Source organism: Hyperolius riggenbachi, chromosome 6, assembly GCF_040937935.1.
Source record: "Hyperolius riggenbachi isolate aHypRig1 chromosome 6, aHypRig1.pri, whole genome shotgun sequence".
Taxonomy (NCBI): domain Eukaryota; kingdom Metazoa; phylum Chordata; class Amphibia; order Anura; family Hyperoliidae; genus Hyperolius; species Hyperolius riggenbachi.
Window position 1 is genome coordinate 233,709,003 of NC_090651.1, and position 25,428 is coordinate 233,734,430.

Consider the following 25,428-nt stretch of genomic DNA (forward strand, 5'->3'; position numbering starts at 1 on the left):
AACGTGGTATTTCTGCCAATTTCTGAGGCAATTCAGCCTCAATGTTAAGTATAGGAAAGTGGCCCAAGTTCTCCCCTTCAACCTCACCCAACTGTCCAAAGTGTAACAAGAAAGAACCCTCCGTTTTACATATGTTGTGGCAATGCCCCCCAGTGGAGGCATTTTGGAAGCAGCTAGTGGACTTTCTACATGACCGTATGGGCTCCCCGGCCACCCTAGACATTAAAATGTGTATCCTAAACATTATACCTGAAGGTATAAACAAATTTGAGAAAACATTCCTGATAGAGACCTTATTCATTGCCAAGCAATGCGTAGCATTACGCTGGATGTCTCCACTTAGTCCAACACTGATAGAGTGGAAATCCAAAATAAAAAACTCTTTACCATACAAGCAACTTGTATACAAACACAGAAAATGCCCCAATAAGTTTAACCAAATCTGGGATAGATGGCCGAAAAACCCACCTATTTAAATTGAAACAGATATTCTTGTCTCACCCTGCTTCCGGGATCCTCTACATTCATAAAATGGGGTTCTTTATCATACATGTTTTATTCTTTCTCCTTTATGCCAATATTAAACACAATCAGATCTGTGAAGGGATACCACTTCATAATTCCTATGTATACCTTTACATGTCTTTCACGAATAACAAATGACAGGATGCAAGTAAATAGTTTGCACTGTTTTTTTTTTTTCTCTTTATTAAAAAAAAATGTGCACAAACCTTCTTTATACATTTCAGCTGTACTTATGACTATTGCAAGAACATTCTTCTGTACTATATAGTACTACTACTGTATTTTGCTGTATACATTGTGACACCGTACTTTGTATGTTACTCTACTATCTTCAATAAACGAACTTTTGTTTAATGAAAAAAAAAAGTAAAAGAAAGTGGCAAATCGCTCTGAAAAGCACTAGATCAGAGCAATTTTTCAAGCGTTTTTGTTACAGAAGCTGTTCCGTTACAGCTCTACTGTAACAAAATATTAAACACTACATAAAAATGATCCTAAAATCGCTAGGCATGATTAGAACATCGCTAGGCACATTGTGCAGGAGAACAGAGGCGCCAAAAGGATAAAAGGAAGCTAAATGAGCTTAAAATCCAAATTCTTAGTAAATAGAGGAGGTAGTGGTGGACTTACCTCCTCCAAGTAGACACACAACGACTGTAGTAAAGACAGTCAATATATTTTATTTATGAACTCCAAATATGCAACGCGTTTCGCAGGTTTGATCCCGCTTCATCAGGCAATAAGGTGCCTGGCTCTTCTACTGACTACATGCTATTGCTCCGTTATTGCCTGATGAAGCGGGATCAAACCTGCGAAACGAGTGGCATATTTGGAGTTCATAAATAAAATATATTGACTGTCTTTACTACAGTCGTTGTGTGTCTACTTGGAGGAGGTAAGTCCACCACTACCTCCTCTATTTACCAAGAATTTAGTTTTTAAGCTCATTTAGCTTCCTTTTATCCTTTTGGCGCCTCTGTTCTCCTGCATAATATTGAGTCCACCCTGGGTGGAGGGTTGAACCCCCTTTTTTCTCATCTACAGAGAGCGACTTCTTATTCCTGAGTGGGGTCAGGAAAATCTCCCCACCTGCCTTTACAGGGGTTGCCGAATGGTAACCCTGGTTTGTGAGTATTAATATTTACTCTATCTAGTAACCATTTACCAGTACATATTACACTATTGGGGCTCTTAGTGTTCCTTGTTTTTATCGCTAGGCACATGCCTAGAAAAATAACTTCAAAAAGCACTGAGCATTTGCGATTACATTAGCGCTTTTTGTTGTGCACTGGCCCTGAGAGAGATATAGAGACTGCCTGGCAGTCCTGCTGATCAATCCAGCACCAATAGAATGTTCACGTTAGTTGCACGAAAGATCGCATTCAATGCATAGTTACAGCAGTCATGACTAAGCTGTTACTAGGTAGATTATTTTAAATTTGACTAAAACGAGTTTCCGCATACAAAAATTTGCATAAAAGAGTACAAATTTACATGTGATTTTTCGCCTATCAAACATCAAATACGTTTTTTAGGGACGTGAAAATTTCACACTACAGTGGAAACGTAGCCTGAGAGGCAGAGGATCAGCAGGAGGACAGGCAACTGGTATTGTGTAAAAGGCAATAAATATGGCAGCCTCCATATCCCTCTCAGTTCAGGTGTCCTATAAGGCCCTCTATATCCACCAAGCTCACCACAACTGCTTGACACTCTCCTACTGCAGCAAATATGACATCTTCAAAAATAATATGTCATATTAACAAAAATAAAGTAAAACGAAATTAAAAACACAGTACATGAAACACAAAATCCTAACATACTTTTTAGCAGAACAAAGCATTACAAAAGTATATACAGTATATTCCCTGTAAAGCGTTAGATGTAGAAATGAAAGAGATCAGCTTAATGTAAATAATTATAAGAAACAGGAGCCATAGGTTGGTTGGCTGTGTTCCCCGTATGTATTTCCAGGCTTTGTTCTCAATTTTGACTGAAGCGTACCTTTAATTTTACAAAATGTTCCTTTCCTTGATGCAGAACTTTGACCTAATTTGGAAAGAACGGGGGGGGGGGGGGGGGGGGGGGGGGAATGATGTGGCTTTCATGAAAAGAAGTATGGACTGAAAACATCTGCTTGGAATTTTAGCAAAATCCTGACACAACCATGGAATGCAACTTGTTCAACGCTGATCTCCAGCTGGGTCCAATATGTTTATGACTGCAGTAAACATATAGCTTGAAATCATGTGACCAGGTCAATGTGCAGAAAATACATTTCAACAGGAGGCACAGCGGAGGCCAGTGCTGGGTTTAAATGATTAAAATATGGCTAAATTAAGACAATAGGGCTGTTGCCTGTCTTGGCCAATTTACATTCAGTTTTCATTCTTAATTAAATGCTGGGAATACAATATAGAGTCTGATCAATGGCTAGATACAACATCCTCTAAGTCACTGTTAGTGGCTGGATAGTGTACTGGTTAGGGAGACACAACTTTTGACCAGTAGCATAGCAATAGGGGGTGCAGACGTTGTGACCGCACCGGGGCCCTTGGGCCAGAGGGGCCCACCAGGGGCCCTCCTTTATCCATCTTATTAGCCATTCATTGGTGCTACACTGGTTATGAACACCTCTATATATGCATTGAACTGTAGTAATCCTTAAACTGTTTCCTTACTTTGATTACACCTTTCTGACACTGAAACGCTCCTTGGTAGGTTTTGGGGCTTCATATCGATAAGAGTGCTTGGGGTCCCATGTAAAACTCACTCCTGGGCCTTAAGCACCCCAGTTACGCCACTGCCTTTGACCTAGGAGACCAAGGTATGAGTCCTGGCTGATGCCAGTGCATGTTCAGTAAGGAGTGCTTAGGCAAGATTCTCTAATGCTCTAGGGTGGCACACTCTAGGGTGGCCCTTCTTTCTACTATATTGGGAACAGGCAATAATAGAATAATAGTTATATTATCAATATTCTACTATCCACAATACCCACACCCAAATTTCCTCTCAGTTTTAATAAATGTATGCAGAGTTGCAAATGATAGAAAACAAGGAAATCTATTTATTGCTGACGATTACCATTGCAATGTTTGGTATTAAACAATATGCGGTGTTTAACACAATAATGTTTTATGTTCAGCCAAATATTGAAAACCTGAATCCACAAGTTCTAGAATACCTTGCCAGGTAGTTTGTGGCCAGTCAGGCAAGCAGATGGATTGCCTCAGGGCTGCCTACTGCCTCCGAGACTAACACATGCTGAGATGGCAAAACCTAGCTACATCATTCACTTCTGACCCTTTTCTCATTTAATTTGTAAGAATTGCAGAGTAGATACAGTAATCTTCCATAAAGAACTATTTTTGGCAAGCTGGAGCTTCTTTATCATATTTCTGAGCAAACACCGAGGAGCCCATATTCCCCTGAGCTAGTACCCATCAATATTACATGATGACATCTCTGAGAATACAGCAAAATGAGAGTGACAGAGTGATCTGTCAGGTGGAAACTTCAGCTAATGACCAGCTACAATCACTTTTACAAACATGGCCCATAGGAGACTGTGACTTTCTCACGAGCAATGTTCTTTAAGAACAAATGAATACAAATATATATATATATATATATATATATATATATATATATATATATATATATATATATATATATATATATATAAGACTCTTGTGAGCCCGTACTTATTACAGCAACAAAACATATAATCGCATTTTAAAATGTTTGAAGGTATGTACAAGCTATAAAATAAGGTTGCCCACTGGGATTGGGAAGTAAACCCTCAGGCACCAGTTTGGTGCCGAACGCTGTATCGATACATCACACTAGCCTGTAAGTGTTTTGTTGCTATGGAAGGAGGGGAGAAGGACAACAATGTGGTGTATAAGGGAGTGGCTTAGAGATAGAGGAGTAAGGAGGAAAACAGCCAACGCTTTTGCGAAACAATCCGGCACTCCAGATCTCTTGGCGATACAATGGGGAGGTTATACACACTCTAGATTCTCAGTAGAGGTGGCCATACCCAGCCAAAAAACATCTAGCTTGTATACAAGGCTTTATCTTCTCAAGTGCCCTGTGTTTTAATGTAAGTATTTGGAATAATTCAACTGTAAAGTGGATCCGAGATAAACTCTTACTCATTGCATAATTGTGCTCAGTTCATATAGTTTATAGGGCGTTCCTCAAGCCAAATACTTTTTTTTTGTTTTAATACTATAATTCGCTATAAACTAAATAAGCCTCGCCCACAGCTTCTCCGGAGTGCCTTGGCACTGTAGCAAGAGCTTATGGGAGCTCAGTCTGGGCAGGAGGAGATGACGGTGACTGGCCAGAGATTCCAGAGACAGAGGGGAGGAGGGGGGAAGAGAGGGGAGTGAAGTTTTCACTGGCTGAGGGCTGGAGATGAACAGCAGCTTGCCTGTGTGTAATGTGACAAACAGAACATGGCTGCCCTCATTGTATCACAGGAATAAATAATCTATTATAAACTTTTGAAGCTGTTTGCAGCTAGGTTTGCTGTGTAAACTATCTAAACTTTAGATAAGATATATAGACAAATTACTTGCTATAGTTAGTTTTTCAACTCAGATCCACTTTAAATGAGCGACTGTGGTCTCCAACAATGCATCACTACTGAATATCGCAAATACCTTCTGTTTTAAGAAGGCAAACTAAAATGAACATTGCTTTTTAGTAAGAGGGATTTTTGGTCTCTTTTAGTCCCCTATACTTTGCTAGTTGTTTTGCTTCACCACGAGCTGCTTAGGTATTCTGTCTAAATGTAGGTAAAAGACTAAAAGGTTGGAGTTTATATAGTAGGGATGATCAATGATATGCATATACTTCCAAGTTTATGCAAATGTATGTAAATTTGTATGCAAATATATGCAGCTTGAAAATGGACCAATCAATTTAAACCTGGGTGGGACTTGATTGGTCCATTTTCAAGGTGCATATTATTTGCATAAAAAAGTACATACATCTACATAAACACTTTTACTTTTATATTTTGCACATCATTGATCATCCCTGGTATATCATTTCACTTTGAAATTTGAGACTCTGAGAAGCAATGTAATCCTGGAAAAAGACTCTTAGAACATCACTCCCTTTGACACCCACTGCCTGTATCCTGGATGCTGTGTTACTACAAAACGAAGACATGAACTTTTGATTATCCAGTGCCCAGCTCTGCTCTCTTCTTGAAAGTTTTACACACCTTGGCTTCCTGTGAGCCTATCCAAATGTAGCAGTCCACAAGTCAAAATGTATACATTTAGTGCCCGCAGCTGTTTCTATTCTTTTGTAACTTGCAAACATGCACTTATATTTTCAGGATGACCTTTACAAATCAGTGATTCACTGTCAATGAAAAGGCACTCTGTTTTGGGATAAAGTAATGGGCCGATGATTGTGTGAGAAATGGTCTTCAGAAGTAGCCAGAATCTTACAGTCCACTTATCCTGTCAGCTTACATTCATTTTTGCAGGCCAAGCAACACCTCACTGTGCTGATTCCAAACTTCAAATCAGGTGGTAAGAAGATAACAGGATGTTCAGAATACAATACAGTATATGTTAATGAGGTCTCCAGGAGGTGCTAAATAAAGTACAGATATGATCTTAATTAATTATATAATATTTAGCAATTAACATTCAAATAAGGATTTCTATTGCATACAATAAGCTTTGAAATACTGCATAAAAAATTATCGTATTAGTTATAAGTCTGCCACAGAAAACACTAGAGTGTGGAGTGAGAAATAAATGGGGTACTTTTTCCACACCTGCTTTTGTGGTAAGACTGATAAGCTGCTTTTTTCTAGGGGGGGGGGGGGGGTAGCATTAAGAATTAAATAATCTGTTCCTCCTCAGATCTCCTGGATCATCCTAGTAGGTGAGCTGATCAAATGGCTAGAGGAAGTGTTTCTACAGTTTGCAACTGATAACTTTAAATTGTACCTGAAGTGACATGTGTGACATGTGTGACATGTGACAAGCATACAAATAACTAGTTTGTGTTCCTTTTATCTTTTTTTCTGCCTGAAAGAGTTAAACATTCAGGTATGCTCGTAGATGGAACCCAGTGAGACTATAGTGCAACCATCACTGGTAAGTGAACAGCTGCTGAGTGCAGGGAATAGATAAAAAAAGGTCAATAGTTCATAGACTTTGGCTTAGAACTGTGTCAGACTGTGTAAAAGACTATGTAATTCAGCCAAGACAGAACCTATTTTTTCAGCTTTTAAACAGAAAATAAAACTGTGGGATCCTACAAAAAGCCATTTGTCTGACTAGGAGGATAAACACATTTGTTTACCTCATCAGTTTATTTTCCACTCATTAAAGTAGAGTTGATACTTATGCAAATTAGCTTGTCCAACAGCTTTTCAAAGTTAAGTCTACTGTCCTGAAAAGTAAATAGAAGGCAAAGGGCTATTATCTGGCTAAGAAAAGGCTGCTAATAATGTTTTAGTGTTGAAAAGTTCAAAGGGTCATTACTTGTTTGTTCTACAGCACTGCAAAGCAAATTTAACTTCAGATTGTCATAGCCGCTGTTTAAAATGCCATCACAAACATGCAGCCCTTAAACTGAAAATAAAAATATGACACTTAGTTCTGTTTCTATTGTTCTATTCACCATTAATAAAAACATATAATTATTTATCTCATCCGTTTTTTTTCACTTCAGAGTTGAACTAGGGCAAGACAAAAAGTAAACCAAATGCTCTTCACTGTATATTTACTTCAGAGATAACCTGCACGGTTATCTCCCAGACATCACTTACTGAATACAACTATAGGGCAAAGAGAAAGCGGCCCAAGGTACTTATGCGTATTAGTACAACTGGCTTTTATGTTAACCATAGATTGAAAAAAAGAGAAATATACAACTTTCTGCTTTCAAATGTAGCTGAAACGGATAAAGCAGGCAGCCTGGTTTAACTGCTCGGAAAAATTCCTCTCTAACAGCTGTACTTCATATGCTTCCACTTATGTGACATTGATTTTTTTGTTTTTTTACTCCTAAAGGTCAAACTTTGTCCAACAATGGAAAATATGATTATTCCGATGACTGAAAGAGAATATTACATTAATACGGCCACATTGTTCCCAGCTGACACTTCTGTAGTAAAGATTAGAATGTAATCCAATAAAGTTGAGGTAGTGATGCCATGTGCTGCGATAATGGTTTTAAAAGGAAGTGCATAGTTTTTGTAATTTGTATTTATTAAATAGTTTAAAAAAATCATTTTTGCTTTCCTAGGTGATTTACTTTCCTAAAGATCATGGAATCATATTACATTTAGAAATAGGTTTACTTAGGCACAAAGAGTTAAGCTAAACTAAACCTTCAAAGTGCACTATCATTTGGTTCAAAACAACTGCTATACTACACATGTGTGCTACAGAATTATCTTTGCCAATGTTTCCCCATTTCCAGACACCTTTTTTTGCGTTTTTAGCTTTCATAAACTGCCATGGCAGCAGTACTGTGTTTAGTGTACACTGAAGTTTACAGAACTGCCACAAACTTCCTATTGTTTCTCCCAAGGCCTGTCTGGTGATTACAAGAGGTGGCACTTTGGCCTTTTCTGTGCAGGTTGAAGGGGAGAAACTTCCAATTAAAAGACAGCTTTGTGTATGCATTACATAATATTATTAGTGAGGGGGTATCTGCGGATAAATATGGGAAAAACAACACAAAAATGCAGACAACTTAGGAGTTGATTCGTTAAACTTTTTTACGATCTTCAATGCCTGCTTTATTTATGTATCCCAAATGTTGTAGATCTTTACGATTATTAGATAGTTATAATTAAAGAAGAACTCTATCCTAAGCAAGAGTACACATTGGATAGAGTGGTGTAAAGCAGACAGGTGCAGGATTCTGGGGCAGTGGTAGCAAACTCATTAAAGAGGAACTGTAGTGAAAATAACAATGCAAAAAAGCTTAGATTTTAAATGTTTATATTCCTTTATACATTAGTCAGTTTATCACTGGGGATGACCTCTTTAGTTCTACCAGGTGATCTGTATGGAATGTTCCTTCCTGAGAGTTCTATTCACAGAGTGAAATACTGCTTGCTTGGCAGTTGGAAAAAGTTATTTCCCACAATGCAACAAGCTTCAAAGACAGCAAACTGTCAGGACCATGGTTATGACATCACACTGTGGGAAGGGTATCACAACAATATCAGCCACACAGACCCCTGATGATCTATTTGAGGAAAGGTAAAGATTTCTTGTGGGAAAGGGCTATCAGCTACTGATTGGAATAAAGTTCAATCCTGGGTTAAACCTCCTTTTTAAGTTTCTCCAACTCAGCAATGCATCTTCCAAGCACCTGTGATGAATTCCAGAATCGGCATGAGGAAATATTTTACAAAGGGCTGACTACACTACACTGCACTGACTACATAATTTACAATATATAGTAATATTTATATATTATATATAATAATATTGTAAAAATAAGCAATTTTAATAATTCGGTTATTTACACTACGGTTCCTCTAATACTACAGCACACAATGATTTTCTGGAGAACCGATGTTGCTTAGCCAACGCCTTCTGCCTCTGTTCAATTCATGCCTCGTCTTGTATCAAGCTTGCATCTAATAATATAGTTAAATAACTTGCAACAACATTTTTTTCGCTCATTGTTGACTGTACTTCTGACTGTACAGCGAATTGTTGGGAAAGTGCCACATCTGATTCAGCATGGCAATTAGTTTACAAAATCATGCATGATTCTATGAAGTTGCATTAACTGCAGAGAGCTTCCTATGTTAAGCATGCATCCTGGCATAGCATATATAACACGGGAAGCAAGCATACTGTACAGAAACCTATATTGGACTGAGAGCATATTAGAGTCTTTCAACCTAACAAAGCAAGTCAAAAAAGTAGCCTGAAGCCTGAAGTATGTTGCCCTGGCCCTTGACTGAAACAGTTTGGGGACCCCAGAATTATCTTCGCCAATGTTTCCCCATTTCCAGACACCTATGCATTTTTAGCTGTCAAAAACTGCCATAGCAGCCGTACTGTTTAGTGTACACTGAAATAATTACAGAACTGCCACAAACCCTCCATTGTTTCTCCTGAGGCCTGCCTGGTGATTATTGGTGGCACTTTGCTTTGGCCTTTTCTGTGCAGGTGGAAGGGGAGAAACGTCGGATAACAAAGATAACAAAACAATTTTGTTAAGTGGGAGTGCAGCATTACATAATATTATTAGTGAGGGGGTGTCTGCGGATAAATATGGGAAAAACAACACAAAAATGCAGACAACTTAGGAGTTGATTCTTTAAAATGTTTTACCATCTTCAATGCCTGCTGTATCTCCTATTTTAACATTATTGCTGACTTCACTTTATGTCATGTTTCGATAAGATTAACAACATGATTCAGTTACATTGCTGCTACAGCAGCGTCCCTACTCATGTGCTATGCGGCCGGCACTAAGATGACCTGCCTAATGGCAACACTCCCACAAATTCCATTTACCCAGCTTTACTTATGTATATCAAAAGTCCCTGCGATGGCTTCGATCTGCATGTTAAATTATTTTCTGGATTCTAAAAATAGTCAGTCACTGTCTGTCATTAATAGCATTTCCTCCACAAGTCATGTAGTACCTCTTTGTGGTCACAGAATTGGCATTCGCTAGATAATAGCTCAAGCCAGAGTATTTCTCCTGCTGCCTGCCTTTGAAAAGTAGAAACATGTCAGGCGATACTGGGAGCTACATGTCTCCTCCGGGCAGCCTTGTGTGAGCAACTCTGGACTTCATTTCTTCCATCTTGGCATTACACGCAAACAGGATTGGTAACTATGGACTATTATATGGCCTGTGCTTAATCAGACTGTTATTCATGTTGCCACTACATGCAAATGCACTAAGCTCCATCCTAAGTTTGCTACTTGTTCCCTGCGATTGGGGAATTCTAAGGAACCTGTATGTGGACAAGCATTACTTGATAAAGATATTGCTGGTTTAATATGAATTGCTACTTTGCTTATTCATCTTGTTGTCTGGCTTAAGCCATTTCAAGACCTGCTTGCCATTTCCAAGATCTTGCTACTGTCTTGTCAAGTAAATGTACAGGCGTGCATGAACTGTCGCTTTGTCCATCTGTGTCGCTGCTTGGCTTAATCAAGACATACTACAATCTTCTGGACATACAAAGTGTGGAGTGCATTAATAAGTACATGTGTTGCTTCCATCAATTGCTGAACTGCTTATTTCTGTCATCTTATTGATTACAACACAGCCTCTGGAATCATTGCGTCGCCAATAGTTGCCACTCCTTTGGTTTTTACTTACTCATCTCCCACCTGAGTGGATTACATCCGAGATCCCATGATCTCCTTTTTCCAGAGTAGGACTCCATTTTTTAGGATATGAGGACTGCAGCCTCATTACCTTGTGTTAATAACCCTGTGTTATTGCTGCCTTAAAGAGAAACTCCGACCAAGAATTGAACTTTATCCCAATCACTAGCTGATACCCCTTTTTACATGAGAAATCTATTCCTTTTCATAAACAGACCATCAGGGGGCGCTGTATGGCTGATATTGTGATGAAACCCCTCCCACAAGAAACAAGAAAAGTATGTACTCTTGGCAGTTTCCTGTCTGTGAACCTTGCTGCATTGTGGGAAATAGCTGTGTACAGCTGTTTCCAACTGCCAGGAATTTAAAAGATTTTACAATGGGCAAACACTGACTAAATCATTTATTTATAATTATTGTAAAAATGAAGCACTTTTTTATTATATTATTTTCACTGGAGTTCCCCTTTAAGGAGACTGAGCATTTGTTTTATGGGGGTTATTTTTGGTATTTACAATGTATTGTGTATTTATGATTAGTGAACTTCATATTAGTATTTGAGTATTAATAAGCAATTGTTGTATTTTCTCATGCACCAAAGAGCCAATTCTCTCTTTTTTCTGCACCAATTAATATACAAAAACAAGCCTCAGCCAGTAATCATATCCCTCCTTTCAAACAATGCCTTTAAATGTACAGTTCCAATGACAAAATGCAAGAGCCAGGTGAAGCCGATATTTTAGAGAAAAAGGCTACTCATAGGCTAATATCACTAAGTGTATTCACCACCACCACACCTGCACACATGTCTATATGCCATTACTGTGTGCAGCCAGCTGAACCAGAAACCTATGGGGTTACAGGCTCAACTTTCTTTGGCATCAGCGATTTCATAATATGCACTAAACCTTGGGGAGTCGGTACAAAAATCATCCGACTCCTCAGTTTATGAAACCACCGACTCCGACTCCAGGTACACAAAATTGCTTTGACTAAGACTCCCCAACTCCACCACCTTAGTCTATTACTTACCAGGGCTGTGGAGTTGGTACAAAAATCATCTGACTCTGAATTCCTTAGTTTATGAAACTACCGACTGCGATTCCAGGTACCCAAATTTGCTCTGACTCAGACTCTACAGCTTTTTATATCAAGCATAAAACCATTTAAAGTTGAACATAAAGCCCCTCCCCCTTTAAAACATACTGACACAATATCGCTGTATACAGGTGTATAAAAAATGCGAAAGGCTGCCTACTGCTCAGGTCTCAATGGTGTCCTGCTTACCACATGCAGTAATCTTGACTCTGTAGTCGTTTGACTCCCTTCAGCACAGACTCTGTCCCACAGTCCAACTCACATACATACATCAGACCATGCCCAAATAGCTGGGCACGGTCTGACAGCCCACTGGAGCAGAGCGAACCAGAAACCAAAATGGATCTGAGTGACTTTAGGCTCAGATTATGTTTGAAATGTCATGTGACCAAGCCAACCAATTAAAAAGTGGGAGAATGTCCCAGGCCTGTAAAGAAATTGTCACCACAACAGGCTTGCAAGTCCCTCAATCAAACTCCTCACAGCAATACACATGAAGTATTCACCATTTGAAATGTGATAAAAGCTACTGTTGCAGGAAGATGCAATGCAACACTAGCAACGTACCTCACTGTATCTTTAGACAAACAATACTGGCATTTTTAGTGGTAAAATGTGTACGGTCAGGTTGCATTTTTAGCACTGAAAAACACGCATCTAAATGACAAATGGCTTGTACAGCACTGACAGACGTAATGCTGTTTATCATTTCCACATTTAAAATGAGAAAGGAGCAAGTTTCCGGAAGTACTTGCACAAACACATGGACATTCCTGATATGAGCGTCTCTTAATCTCCTACAAGAGCGTTTTGACTGTCAGTAATCATGGAACCTATTACTGCAGGCACCGGAGGCTCTGTGCATTATTTACCCAAAACAAAATTAAGATTTATTTTTTAATAACGCATCACTGGATTCGATTCACTTTGAATTAAAAGCTTAAGGAACAGAGCACAGGAGAAGAAAAAAAGCCCCATGGGATTTCTAAAATGGAATAATCCTTGCAGTTTGTATTAAGGAGTTCTATAGCATATTAGGAGCTTGTTCTATATTTAAACCCGCAAATTTATTCCGTTTTGAAAAGTGCCCTTTTTTAAATGACTGTCTGGAGCTTTGTAATTAAAGCAGAGTTACGGCTTGATAATGAAGGGTTTCTATGGAAACTGATTTTATTTGCACCATAAAGAGCTGCGAGGCTCACTCGTAGGTGCTCATGTGAAAATAAAATTATGTCATTATATCAGCAAAAAAAAAGAAAAGAAAGAAAAAGATACACTGTCGTGAAAAGCTCTGTGATATTCACCAGCATTCATTCATAGTCCACATTCAGTTTTCTAAATGGAGGCTTCAGAATATTCTAAGCAATGCATTTAAGAGAGGTGGTTGCCTTACTTATATATCCTAAACGTGGTAGATCATTACGATGATCAGATTGTTGTAATTAAAGAAGAACTCTATCCTATACAAATACTTCATGGGCAAAGAGTACACATTAGATGGAGTGGTGTAACGCAGACAGGCACTGGATTCTGGGGCAGTGGTAGAACATTGGAGTTAAAGAGGAACTGCAGTTAAAAATAACATAATGAACAAAATAGCTTATTTTTTTACAATATTCATTTATAGATTATTTAGTCAGTGTTTGCCCATTGTAAAACCTTTCCTTTCCCTGATTTACATTCTGAAATTTATCACAGGTAGTGACATCTTTAGTCCTGTCAGCTGATCTGTATAAAAAGTTTGTTATGGAGAGTTCTATGCACAGAGGGAGATGCTGCTTGTTTGACAGTTGGAATGCTGTTATTTCCCAGCTGTTATTTCCCACAATGCAAAGAGGTTCACAGAGAGGAAACTGTCAGGATTAGGGTCCTGACATCACACTGAGGGAGAGGTCTCACCACAATATTAGCTACACAGACCCCCATGATAGTCTATTTGAGAAATGGTAAAGATTTCTCATGGGGAAGAAGGTATCAGCTTCTGATTGGAATGAAGTTCAATCCTGGGCTACACTATTCTGACTATAGCAATACAGTTACTTCCCGGTAGCGTATTTTCAGAAGCTAGGATTCTTTCTGGTTGGCTGAATAGCAGGGTGCAGCTGAGACAAACGACTTAAGGTCTTTATTTATAAATGCAACATCATTATTATATACAGAAAATTATTAAAATTAATTATAGAGAAGAGTAACCCCGTGTAAAATAAAAGGGAAAGAAAATAAATGGTTACTTAAGTTCGGAAGAAATACGTCCCTTGTGTTGAAATCCGAGCACATGGAAAGTTCTTTGTTTCCGGATCAGAGTTCAAACAGAATGGCAGCTAGCTCTGTCATCATGCTACCTGCGTTTAATCCTAAAGCCCCATCTACACCATGGGACATTGAAGCGATCCGGCGGCTCGATTAGCCGCCGGATCGCCTCTTCCGCGTGCCCGCCGCGTCCCCGCTCGCCGCGCGTGCGCCGCATTCGATTCCCCGCTCGTCCCCGCCGGCGCCGCTTATCTCCCGCACGATTCCCTGCCATTGTCCCCTCGCGGGGATCGAGCAGGGAATCGGCGGTGCGAAGATCCGTCCTGTCGGATCTTATCAATCGAGCCGCATCAGCGGCTCGATTGATAAGGAGCATCGCGGCCGCATCTACGCGTGTAGATGCGGCTTTACGATGGTAAAATCTAGGACTGGGGTGGAGTCTCAGCCTGTTCTTTTCTGAATGATCCAGCTTTTAGGGTGGGATCTCAGAGTCAGCCCCTGGGCTGGACTGGGTGTTATTAAATTTTGGACGGGAAGCTTAAGCCCAACAAATATGACATTTTCCATATTTCAGCCCACGCTTGTCGCACACAGATAATAATCACAAATTCATAATCCTCATAATATGACAATTCTTATGACACTAGACAGGTATATGTTGTAATGTTCTGCCGCTGAGAAGTTTAATAACTTGGTCGAGTATATTGGTATCACAATGTTAAGCGAGACACCACAAATAAAATTATATAACTCCCATAACTATCCTAGGTACGGTATCTCTTAAACAAGCAAAAAAACATATAATACATTCATGTTATATCTGATGACAATCGTGCTGAGTGGAAAGCTTGTTTCAGCCCTGTACCAAATGGCTCCCCTTTTCAGCTCAGCAATTTCACACCTAACTGGGATCTGCCTGTGAAGGGAAACCCTTTGTTCTTGTTAATTAAAGAAAACATTGTGATCCCCAGCAACAGTTGCATACAGCGGAATAGAATCTGCTATCTTCTAGAATGGCCAGGTTTCAAAGACAGACCTCAAGTTATCTGCATTCTGCTAGAACTACACATACAATTAGAATTGTACCGTTCATTACAATCGTTGCAGAAAACCGATTGCAAATGCGTCCTTTCACAGCTCATCAGTGACAGCCACTGATGATCCAATGTTTTTCATCCAATCTTACTATTTCTATGTAATATAAGGGACTGCCTAAATTATCCATTCAATGTATTCAGTTAATTTACCCTTACTAATAGATTTGGTAGAAATGGATGAATAATACGGGATCATTAGTGGCCACCATTAGATGTATCAGTATTTAAAGGGATGATTTGGCAACCCTGGTACAAAGTACAAATTAACCATCTAACATTTGACCATGTTATGTTGGAAAATGAAGGGGCAGTTGAAAATCTCTGTAGCTTGTAGTTTTTCAATTTAAAGAGGATCTGTAACATAAAAAGATCCCCTGGGGGGTACTCACCTCGGGTGGGGAAAGCCTCCGGATCCTAATGAGGCTTCCCACGCCGTCCTACATCCGTCAGGGGTCTCGCTGCAGCCCTCCGTGGAGTCCGTGCAGGGGTGACGTCAATATTTACCTTCCTGGCTCCTGCGCAGGCGCTCTGACGGTTGTCGGCTCCGAACTACACGGAAATACCCGATCGCCGTCGGGTCTGCTCTACTGCGCAGGCGCAAGTGTCCTGCGCCTGCGCAGTAGAGCGGACCCGAATGAGATCGGGTATTTCCGTGTAGTTCGGAACGGAAAGCCGCCACAGCGCCCCCGCTCCAGCAAAGGTAAATATTGAACTGACAGTCGGCACAGTCGCCGGCTGTTCGGAGGGCTGCGGCGAGACCCCCGTGGGACAGAGGACGGCGGGGGGAAGCCTCATTAGGATCCGGAGGCTTCCCCCACCCGAGGTGAGTACCCCCCAGGGGATCTTTTTAATGTTACATAGTCTCTTTAAAGGGTTTTTAAAAACATGGATTTCATAATTTCTGTTCAATGCTCAAACAAATTACATTTGATAGAGTGTTCCTTAAATTAAATTTGGGCATATAATACTGTACTAGACTTTATATTCAGTATACATTTTGTGATAGCTGACAATCCCTTTCTCTTCTTGTTATGCACTGATGTCAGGAACAGGGGCGTAAGTAGAAATCCCTGGGCCCCCTGTGAAACTTTGGATGGGGGCCCCCCTTCCCCACTTTCTGCACAGGTAAACTGGGAACCAATGTTATTTAATTGACTAGTGCACACTTGAATGTGTTTTCACCATGCAGATAAAAACGGACAGCAGTGAAGCACTGCACGCATTTTCTCCACCAATTCCATTAGCTTCTGTGATAAAACGTGCATGTTTTCCCACATACAGACACACGTGGGGCTTGATTCACAAAGCCGTGATAACTAATATCACGGTCGCGCTAGCGTTTTGCTCGTGTTGTAATGCGTGTAGCGTTTTTAGAGCGCAATTGCGAATTTGTGCTATGTGCTATGGAAAACACATATGCAATTCTGCCTAGTGTGTTCACACCCTCAAGGATTTTGTCTCCTCCATGAGACAGTGAGCAAAGAAATCCATATCAGGATGTGGCCGTTTCTAGTGAGGATTGCTCATCTCAGCTGGGAAATAAAATCCCAATTAACCCCAAACAGTATAAACTGATCTGGGAGGTATGGTGATTTATGCCAAAAAAAACCTGTGATATTTGAGTTTATTTGGCCCAAGATCAATGTTCGACTTGTTTTGTACACAGAGGCTTTCTAAGTGTTTAGCTTTAGTTCGTAGCCCAGCCAAGTGTATATGGTTTATTTTCTGTGTATATTGTAATTAGGATAAAGCTTGGTGTTGAAGTACCACAAAGACTGTCTCTCCAGACTTGTTTCCATCTCTGCCTGCTGTAGGCATCTGCTACCTATCCTCCCGTGTTACATTACTTAAAGTGGATCCGAGGTGAACTTTTACTCATTGCATAATTGTGTTCCTTTCCTATTGTTTATAGGGCATTCCTCAAGCCAAATACTTTTTTTATTCCCTATAAACTAAATAAACCATGCCCACAGGTTTTCAGAGAGCCTTGGCAGTAACAAGGGCTAATGGAAGCTCAGTCTTGGCAGGAGGTGGAGGAGGTGTTGCTAGCCATTGATTTCATAGGCAGAGGGGATTAGTTTTTTTTCACAGGCTGAGTGCTCAAGATACAGATAAGATACAGATAAGCCTGCCTCTGTGTAATGTTTACAAACAACATGGCTGCTGTCATTGTATCACAGGAAGAAATAATCATTTTCTATTAAAGCTGTTTGCAGCTAGATTTGCTGTGTAAACTGTCTAAACTTTAGATAAGATATATAGACAAGTTACTTGTTATAGTTCGTTTTTCATCTCGGATCCGCTTTAAAGAGAGATTAAATTTTGACATAACATTCATTAAAAAGCAAAAGTTTTCCTACTTATTATTACTCATACATTTACCATATCTGCTTTTGTGTGCAAGTATTATAATCTGTTTACAAATTACAGGTTCCCAAAATACAGTTTATCTGCTCTGAAAGCTACCATTTAATTTATTGCATAGCTGCTGAATTTATATATTATAATGTATCCAGTGAGAATTTATCTTCTGTGTACACTTTCTGCTTGTGTTCAGCTGAAGCACTGCTAGGAATGTTTACTACTAGTGGCTGATAAGGAAACACAAACAAGACGATGTAATCACTTCCTCAACTTTGGATTCAGAACTAAGTTTCTCACTGAAGAAGAAATTGCTATGTTTAACTGTTTGAATGCTGTTCTGCTACCAATTTTTTTCTGATAGTAGATTTTATGATGTAAATAATTTTTTAGAGCAAAGGAGAAATTCTTAGTTTAATGCCACTTTTAAGTCTGATATGACTTATTTGACTTTATTTATGACACTTTTTTTCCCACTTACTAGGTAATTAAAATATTTTATAAAAATAAGGTGAGATAATTGAGGTCTGGTGACATTAATTCCAGAGGCTAGTTAGCAGTAAACCTCTCCTTTAAGAAAAAGCTAACTTCCCCTGGAAAAACAAGAAAATTCTACTCCGATGCAACAGAACCCATGTTCAATGCCAGCACAGAATATGCTAATCACTTTCTAATTTGTACACCTGCATATTTTCTCTTGGAACAGCAATCTGGCTAATGTATTTGTAAATATCGCAGATGCATGTCGAAAGCGCTTACAGGAAGATGTGTTATAAGCCTACGTGAATGGAATGGCATTAAAAGTTATTTACACCATTATTGAAGACACATGTATGGTTATCATTTGCATCAACCAATCACATCTTCTCTTCCTTTAATGCATAAGCATGAAAAAAGGTTCCCAAACAGTTATTTGGCTGAGGCCTTTGGTCATACAATATAATATAATGTAAGCTGATCCAACTACAAAGAATCGCACTCATCTACAATAATTTACATTTAGGGCTATGGCTCCCTAGAGCACTTTAAGCCATAATTTTCAAAGCACTAGACTAATGAAAGTGAATGGGAAAAACCTACAGGAGCGATTGTGAGTTGAGAAATCGCAATAGTGTGTCCTGCAGCTTTTTTGGAGCAATTGTGCTCTAAAACCTAGGTTCTCAACGTGTAATACACGTACCCCAGGGGGTACTCAGGCTTGATATACTTGACCAAGAATAACAAATTTAAAGTTTTAGAAAATGATAAATCTTAATAAACAAAAACACCAAATTAGTGTTTAGCTAATTAAAAGCAATAGCAAATGCTTGGAAATTGTTTAGAACCAATTATCATGTACTATGATTAAATAGATACTTAAAGGGTACTTGTGATAATATTTACTATGCTAGGGGGTACTTATTGAGCACATGGTTTTAAAAGGGGTACATACCAATAAAATGTTGAGAAACACTGCTAATTTTCCGCCCGGAGCGATCGACGGGATCAGACGGGATCAGACGTAATGGATCGAAATTCGGCGTGTAGCACGAACGATTGGCAGCAGATTCGATTCCAGTGATCGAATCTGCTGTCGAAACGGCGGCAAATCAGGCCAGTGTATGGCCAGCTTTAGCTCCTGATTTCTCTATACTATTATCTTGTGTCCCTGACTGCCTGTCTGCTGTTTCTGCATTCATGTCATCCGGTTTCCTCAAACTTATCATGAACAAACAAAACAGAGATTGTAAGATTTCCTCCATCTCTCTACTCTCCCACCTATAGTTACAGTTAATGTAGAAAATACCCAAATACCCTCAACTTTTGAAGCTCGCTGTCTGGGGGAAACTCTTGCCTCTGGGCTCTCATTTTAACCACATATTAACAACCTCCTGCTACTTCCATCTCAAAAATTTCTCCAGAATCGGTCCCTTCCTTTCACAAAAGGCTACTAAAATGCTTCTACATGCTCTAATCATGTCCCATCTTGATTACTGTAACACCTTACTCTGGCCTACCAAAAAACAGACTGGCACCTGTCCAATCCCTACTGAACACTGCTGCGCAACTCATCCACCTCTCCTCTCACTTCTCTGATGCTGCCCCTCTCTGCCAATCCCTCCATTGGCTACCAATCACCCAAAGGTTCCACTTCAAACGCCTAACATTATCAAACAAGGCTGTACATAGGCTATTCCCTCCATACATTTCTTTATTAGTCTCCAGATATCATCCATTCCGGAACCTTTCCTGCTCTCAAGAGACCCTCTTGTTTTCCTGCTTAGTCACCTTCTCTCACTCTGTAGAAGAGATAAGAAGGAAGCGCTCCTTGTTTAAAAGTTTAAATTAGATCCTTGCCTCTCTAAGCAGAGATTAACTCACCTTATTCGATGGCAGAAAATGCCAATATTGACAAAATCCTTGCCAAACTTTGATGAAACAAGGGTGAGCCTTGGGAAACGCATCATGACACTGCATGCATTTTATTCATTTTTTTCTGTGTGTGACCCAGTCCTGAATATCTATGCCTTTCCAGTGCTGCAACTCTGCAGGCCTGGACATCCCTACTTCTAACAAATACATATTTTTGACTGCCTGTTCTTAAGTCAACGTGTTTTTTTTATCTTCTCATTTTTATATTCATTTGTTTGTTTTTCAATCACCATGGAAAATCACAATCCAGAAACAAGTCCCAGCTCACCTCCATGCACATAGCCATGAAGAGTGCAGTCGGAAGGACCCACCAAATGAATCAGACTGGACTGACTGTATCCGACTGTGTACGGCTCTGAAAAAAAAATAACAGAAAGATGAAGTATTGCTAAATATATTTCTAACAAAATTCAGTAATACAGTATACAAGCACAAAAAAACCCTTTACTCATCCATGACGACAGCATTTATATCCAGGATCTAAGTACCTATTCTTTTCATTTCCCTTTTCCACATGCTCTAGGACACAGCTGACTGTAGAGTGTATGCACCATGAAATGTGTGTGATTTGGGGCACCTTCAGGTTAAACCAGGAATCCTGCTGATGCTTCTCGAGTAGGGATTGGCTTTCTCTACACTCACAGAAATTCTAATACTGACCCTCACTCTGATTCAAATCCTAAAATTAACTGTCACACTAACCTTAACTTGTACACTAACTCAAATCCTAAAGCTGGCCACTAACGGTCCAATTTCTAGCGAAAAATCGTTCAAGCGATCAGAAATTCTGATCGGACGAAAAATCGTTCACTACACCATCAACTAACCGATCATTGCTTCCTATCTATCACGACCACCAAGAAAATCCAAATTTTCGTTCGACGAAAATTCATTCGGGCGACATTTTTTTCACTCATTCATAATCGATTGTGTCCACCAATGGAGATTATTTACAACCAATCCGATCAGAATTCCTGATCGCTCGAACGATTTTTCGCTAGAAATTGGACAGTTAGTGGCCAGTTTAACACTAAGGCCCCATTTACACTTAATCAGTTGGTTCACGTTTTTTTTTTCCTTCTCCATAGCAGTGCATTATGAAAAATCGTTCAGTTAAAACGGGTATAGTGTGAACTGAGCCATTGGAAAACATGGGCACTACTTTAAAAATCATTTGTCCTTTCAGTCATAACTGAGTACAACTGACGAAGTGTAAATGGGGCCTAACCCTCAAAGGACCTCTATCGCGAAAATCTTAAAATTTAAAAAACATGTAAACATATACAAATAAGAAGTGTGTTTCTTCCAGAGTAAAATGAGCCATAAATGATGTTGCTGTCACTTAAGGTAAGTAGTAGAAATCTGACAATACCAAAGGATTTTGGACTAGCCCATCTTCTCATGGGGGTTCTCAGGGTTTTCTTTATTTTTAAAAGCACTTAGTGAATGGCAGTTGCTCCATTCAACTGCCAAGGAAGTGTACGGTGAGCAGGGAGGCTGGCCAGCATCATTGTATACATTTCTCAGGGAATGTCTTTATAAAGAATAAAGGCCATGCTGAGAATCCCTCATGAAGAGATGGACTAACCCAAAACCTGTCAGTAATGTCAGCTTTCTACTACCTACTATAAGTGACAGCAACATAGGAGAAAAGTAATGTATGGCTCATTTTACTCTGGAAGTAATGTACTTCTTATTTGTATGTGTTTTAAATTTTAAGATTTTCACAACAGTTCCTCTTCAAAGCAATCTTAACCTTCATACTATCCCACATCTTCTCACTTACATTTTAAGTAATCTTCACACAATCCCAGATCTTAACCTCACAGCAATCCTATATTGCACACCAAACTATTCTACTACTAATCATAATCAGCATATTAATCCAAATTCTAACCCTAACCTTCACCCTAACCCCGATCAGATACTAGATGTAACCACAACAATCGCAGAACCCTGAAAAACGCTCATCAGAGCCATAAGTAATAGCATTAAAATCTACCAGTACTAAACCACAATCTTGATGGAGAAAGTAACTGGACTGAGCTACCTCTGCGTGTCACCTTCCTTCCTACGATCCAAAAAGCTACTGGAAGATTAATTGCTGTCTAACGAATTAGGTCTGCAGTGTGTGCTTGTGTGATTATGGTAGGAGCATAATACTGTGTTCTCCTTCTGCAGCAAGGACAAAAGTTGTTTCTATGCTAATGCAAAATAAACATGGGAAAACATAACACTGCAGACTTAAAGGGACCATGTAATGACGATAAAACAAATTAAATAAAAAACACACAGCCCCAGAATGGACACTTAGGCCGGTTTCACACTGCAAACTGGCGGCAGCGATGCGGTGCACCCGCCGCACCACCAGAAACAGGCCTTCAGGGAACACCGCATTAGTAGGGACTATTAGTGACTGCAGCGTACCGCAACGTGGGAAGTATGAACTTCCTTCTAGGGTTGCATTAGGCTCTGCCTCGCCTCAGTGTGAAAGGGCCCTCACAGTTTGTACCATGTGTGCACAGTATAATATTCCCTGGTGTCAAACTCCATATAAATCCAAGCAGCAGCAGAACCCATGGAGCGTGTACTGGATGCAGTAGCCAACTCTGCCTGTCTCTGACCACATGGCCTCAATTCACTAAGGTTTACTTCTGTCTTCTGTTCTCTTCTGAGCTGTTTTACAGTTATCACCATGGTGATATAATTGTGATAACTGTAAAACAGCTCAGAAGAGTTAATAAAGACAGGAGTAAAGCTTAGTGAAATGAGGCCAACATTACTACCCGTCCACCCTCCACCTCATCGGTTTGCATCAGTGAGGTAAGCAGCTTTGCTTCACTGGGACAACCTCCACTATAGCTACACACTACAGTGCAGGTAATGTCTGCCCAGCGATGCCTGTACAGCTATGTATCCTGAAATGGGCTCAGCTCAGAATAGCTTGCTGTCAGAAAATACATTAGAAATCAGTCAAGAAACCCATCATGGCTTGCTATTTTTATTCCTCTACTACGCAGTATGAGAAGTAATCTGTACAAGTTGTAAACCAATTAAATTATAACTGGTTGGTTCGGGCAACAGTAACATAATGTCTTTAGAAAAGAAACCTCACTAAAAACACTCTTGGGGCTAAATTAAACACTCCTAGCAGAGCATTTCCAGACTATCCTGGCATCTTTGCCCTTATACACTAATTCAATTAAACCTAGATTCCATGGAAACAACAAAATAGCCATGTTCGCTCTAAATATTTCATATAGAGCTAATACAAGTGTAAATAAATACAAACAAACAAACACAGAACATTTATATCGCGCTTTTCTCCTGTCGGACTCAAACCGCCAGAGCTGCAGCCACTAGGACGCACTCTATAGGCAGTAGCAGTGTTAGGGAGACTTGCCTAAGGTCTCCTACTGAATAGGTGCTGGCTTACTGAACAGGCAGAGCCAAGATTAGAACCCAGGTCTCCTGTGTCAGAGGTCGAGCCCTTAACCATTACACTTTCCAGCACACTCAGCACACTATCCAGCATACAGTAGGCTCTGAGTGGAGGAAGAGTAGCATAATCTCTCTAGCCTTGTATGCGTTAGATAAAAGTTGTTTGAAACATCCGATGAAGTACATAATTTTACTCTTTTTGGATAAAATTGTTAAAATGTAGCTCAACGACAGCGACAGATATTGGGTATTCTGCATGATCTACCTGGCGGATCAATTCAAAAGACTACTGAGCAAATACTGTGCAGTTGGCCGGAGTGAACAAGTTGCTCAAATGAAATTGTCTTAGAGCAAGCGCGCATGTTTTGTGAGATGTCACTTTCCACTTGAGCGCACAGTTTTCATACAACAATCGTTTAAATGATTTTATTCACACAGACCGATATTTCAAACTACTTGTAATTTATTTTTTCCCAGGTAATGTCGTTTGAGGTGGGGCAACCTTTATTTAGCATGTATGGACCTTGCATGGTGAGATTTCTTACAGAAGAACACTGTGCTGCCAGGGCCGGATCTAGACTTTTTGTAGCCTGAAGCAAAACATTGTGAGGACGCTCCCCCGGGTGTGTGCAAAGTCAGAATAGAGAGGAGAGACACATCTGGCTGTGCATTGCAGGCCCTGGCACTACACTTACCACTCTCTGCTTCCTCCAAGAGAGCATCTCCTCCCTGCTGGCCCGCAGCATCCAGACTCTGATCCCCAGGATGCCGGGTATGTGCTGCACCAGCGCTGCATCACTCACCCGTTCTCAGCAGATTAGTGTTGGGATCACCAGCCACATGTGAAGTCCTGCTTCCGCTCTGACTACAGCAGTGCCTCATGTGACCCAGCAGCACATAACAGGCCACACGAGACACTGCTGTAGCCATGGATACAGGTAGTTGGACAGGCAGATGGAGATCCCATCACTGGAATGCTGAGAGCAGGTGAGTGAAGCGGCGCAGCTCATCTAGACAGGGGAGATGGAAAGTGCAAGAAGGGGGTCATTTGGAGAAGGGCCACCTCTTGCCACCCTCTAATTGTGGTCTATGTGGCCCTTCCTGTCCACCCCTGTATCACTTAACTATGGGGTGCCCAGGGCTCAATCCTCTCTTCCCTGCTTTTCACGATTTACATGTTACCGCTTGGAAAACTAATCCAAAAACATGACCTGACATACCACTGCTATGCAGACGACACCCAACTATATCTTTCCTTCAAGCCTGGTGTAACAGACCCAACTATAAACGCCTGCTTACGTGAACTACAGCAATGGATGAATGACAACTGGCTGAAACTAAATGCAGACAAAACTGAAGTCCTTCTGATTAGAGGGCAGAGCATGATAACAAAACAACTTAACTTGCAGTCTTCACCACTGGTCTGGGAATAGGAGGCACAGATCTACGCAGCTCTGATCATGTGCGTAGCCTGGGAGTTCTAATTGATGGGGATTTAAACTTCAGAACTCAAATCTCTGCTGTGGTGAAATCATCCTATTTTCACCTGAAGAACATTGCAAAAATCGAGCACCTCATCCCCCCAGAAGATCTGCCAACCTTAGTCCATGCCTTCATCACATCCCGACTGGACTACTGTAATGCTCTCTACACTGGCCTTCCAAAAAAGGTCTTGTACCGCCTACAGCTGATACAGAATACTGCTGCCAGACTGCTAACCAACCAACCCCGTCACTGCCACATAACGCCGGTCCCGCACTCCCTTCACTGGCTACCTATAGAATGGAGGGTCCTATTCAAGATCGGTCTACTGACATTTAAATCCCTGAATAATCAAGGCCCTGGATACATGAAAGATATGTTGCAGCTGCGTAGCAATCCCCGCA

The 25,428-nt window shown here is 40.3% G+C and overlaps 1 protein-coding gene across 3 annotated transcripts in view; it reads right to left on the reverse strand.

Annotated features, from left to right (window-relative positions):
* The window catches only part of ACOT7 (acyl-CoA thioesterase 7), a 277,637-nt gene that overhangs the window by 87,126 nt on the left and 165,083 nt on the right, over nucleotides 1–25,428 (reverse strand). For all 3 annotated transcript variants that reach the window (XM_068240526.1, XM_068240525.1, XM_068240527.1), the window contains one exon: nucleotides 20,370–20,456. In XM_068240526.1, the coding sequence (XP_068096627.1) occupies nucleotides 20,370–20,456 (87 nt within the window). The remainder of the gene's footprint in view (nucleotides 1–20,369; nucleotides 20,457–25,428) is intronic.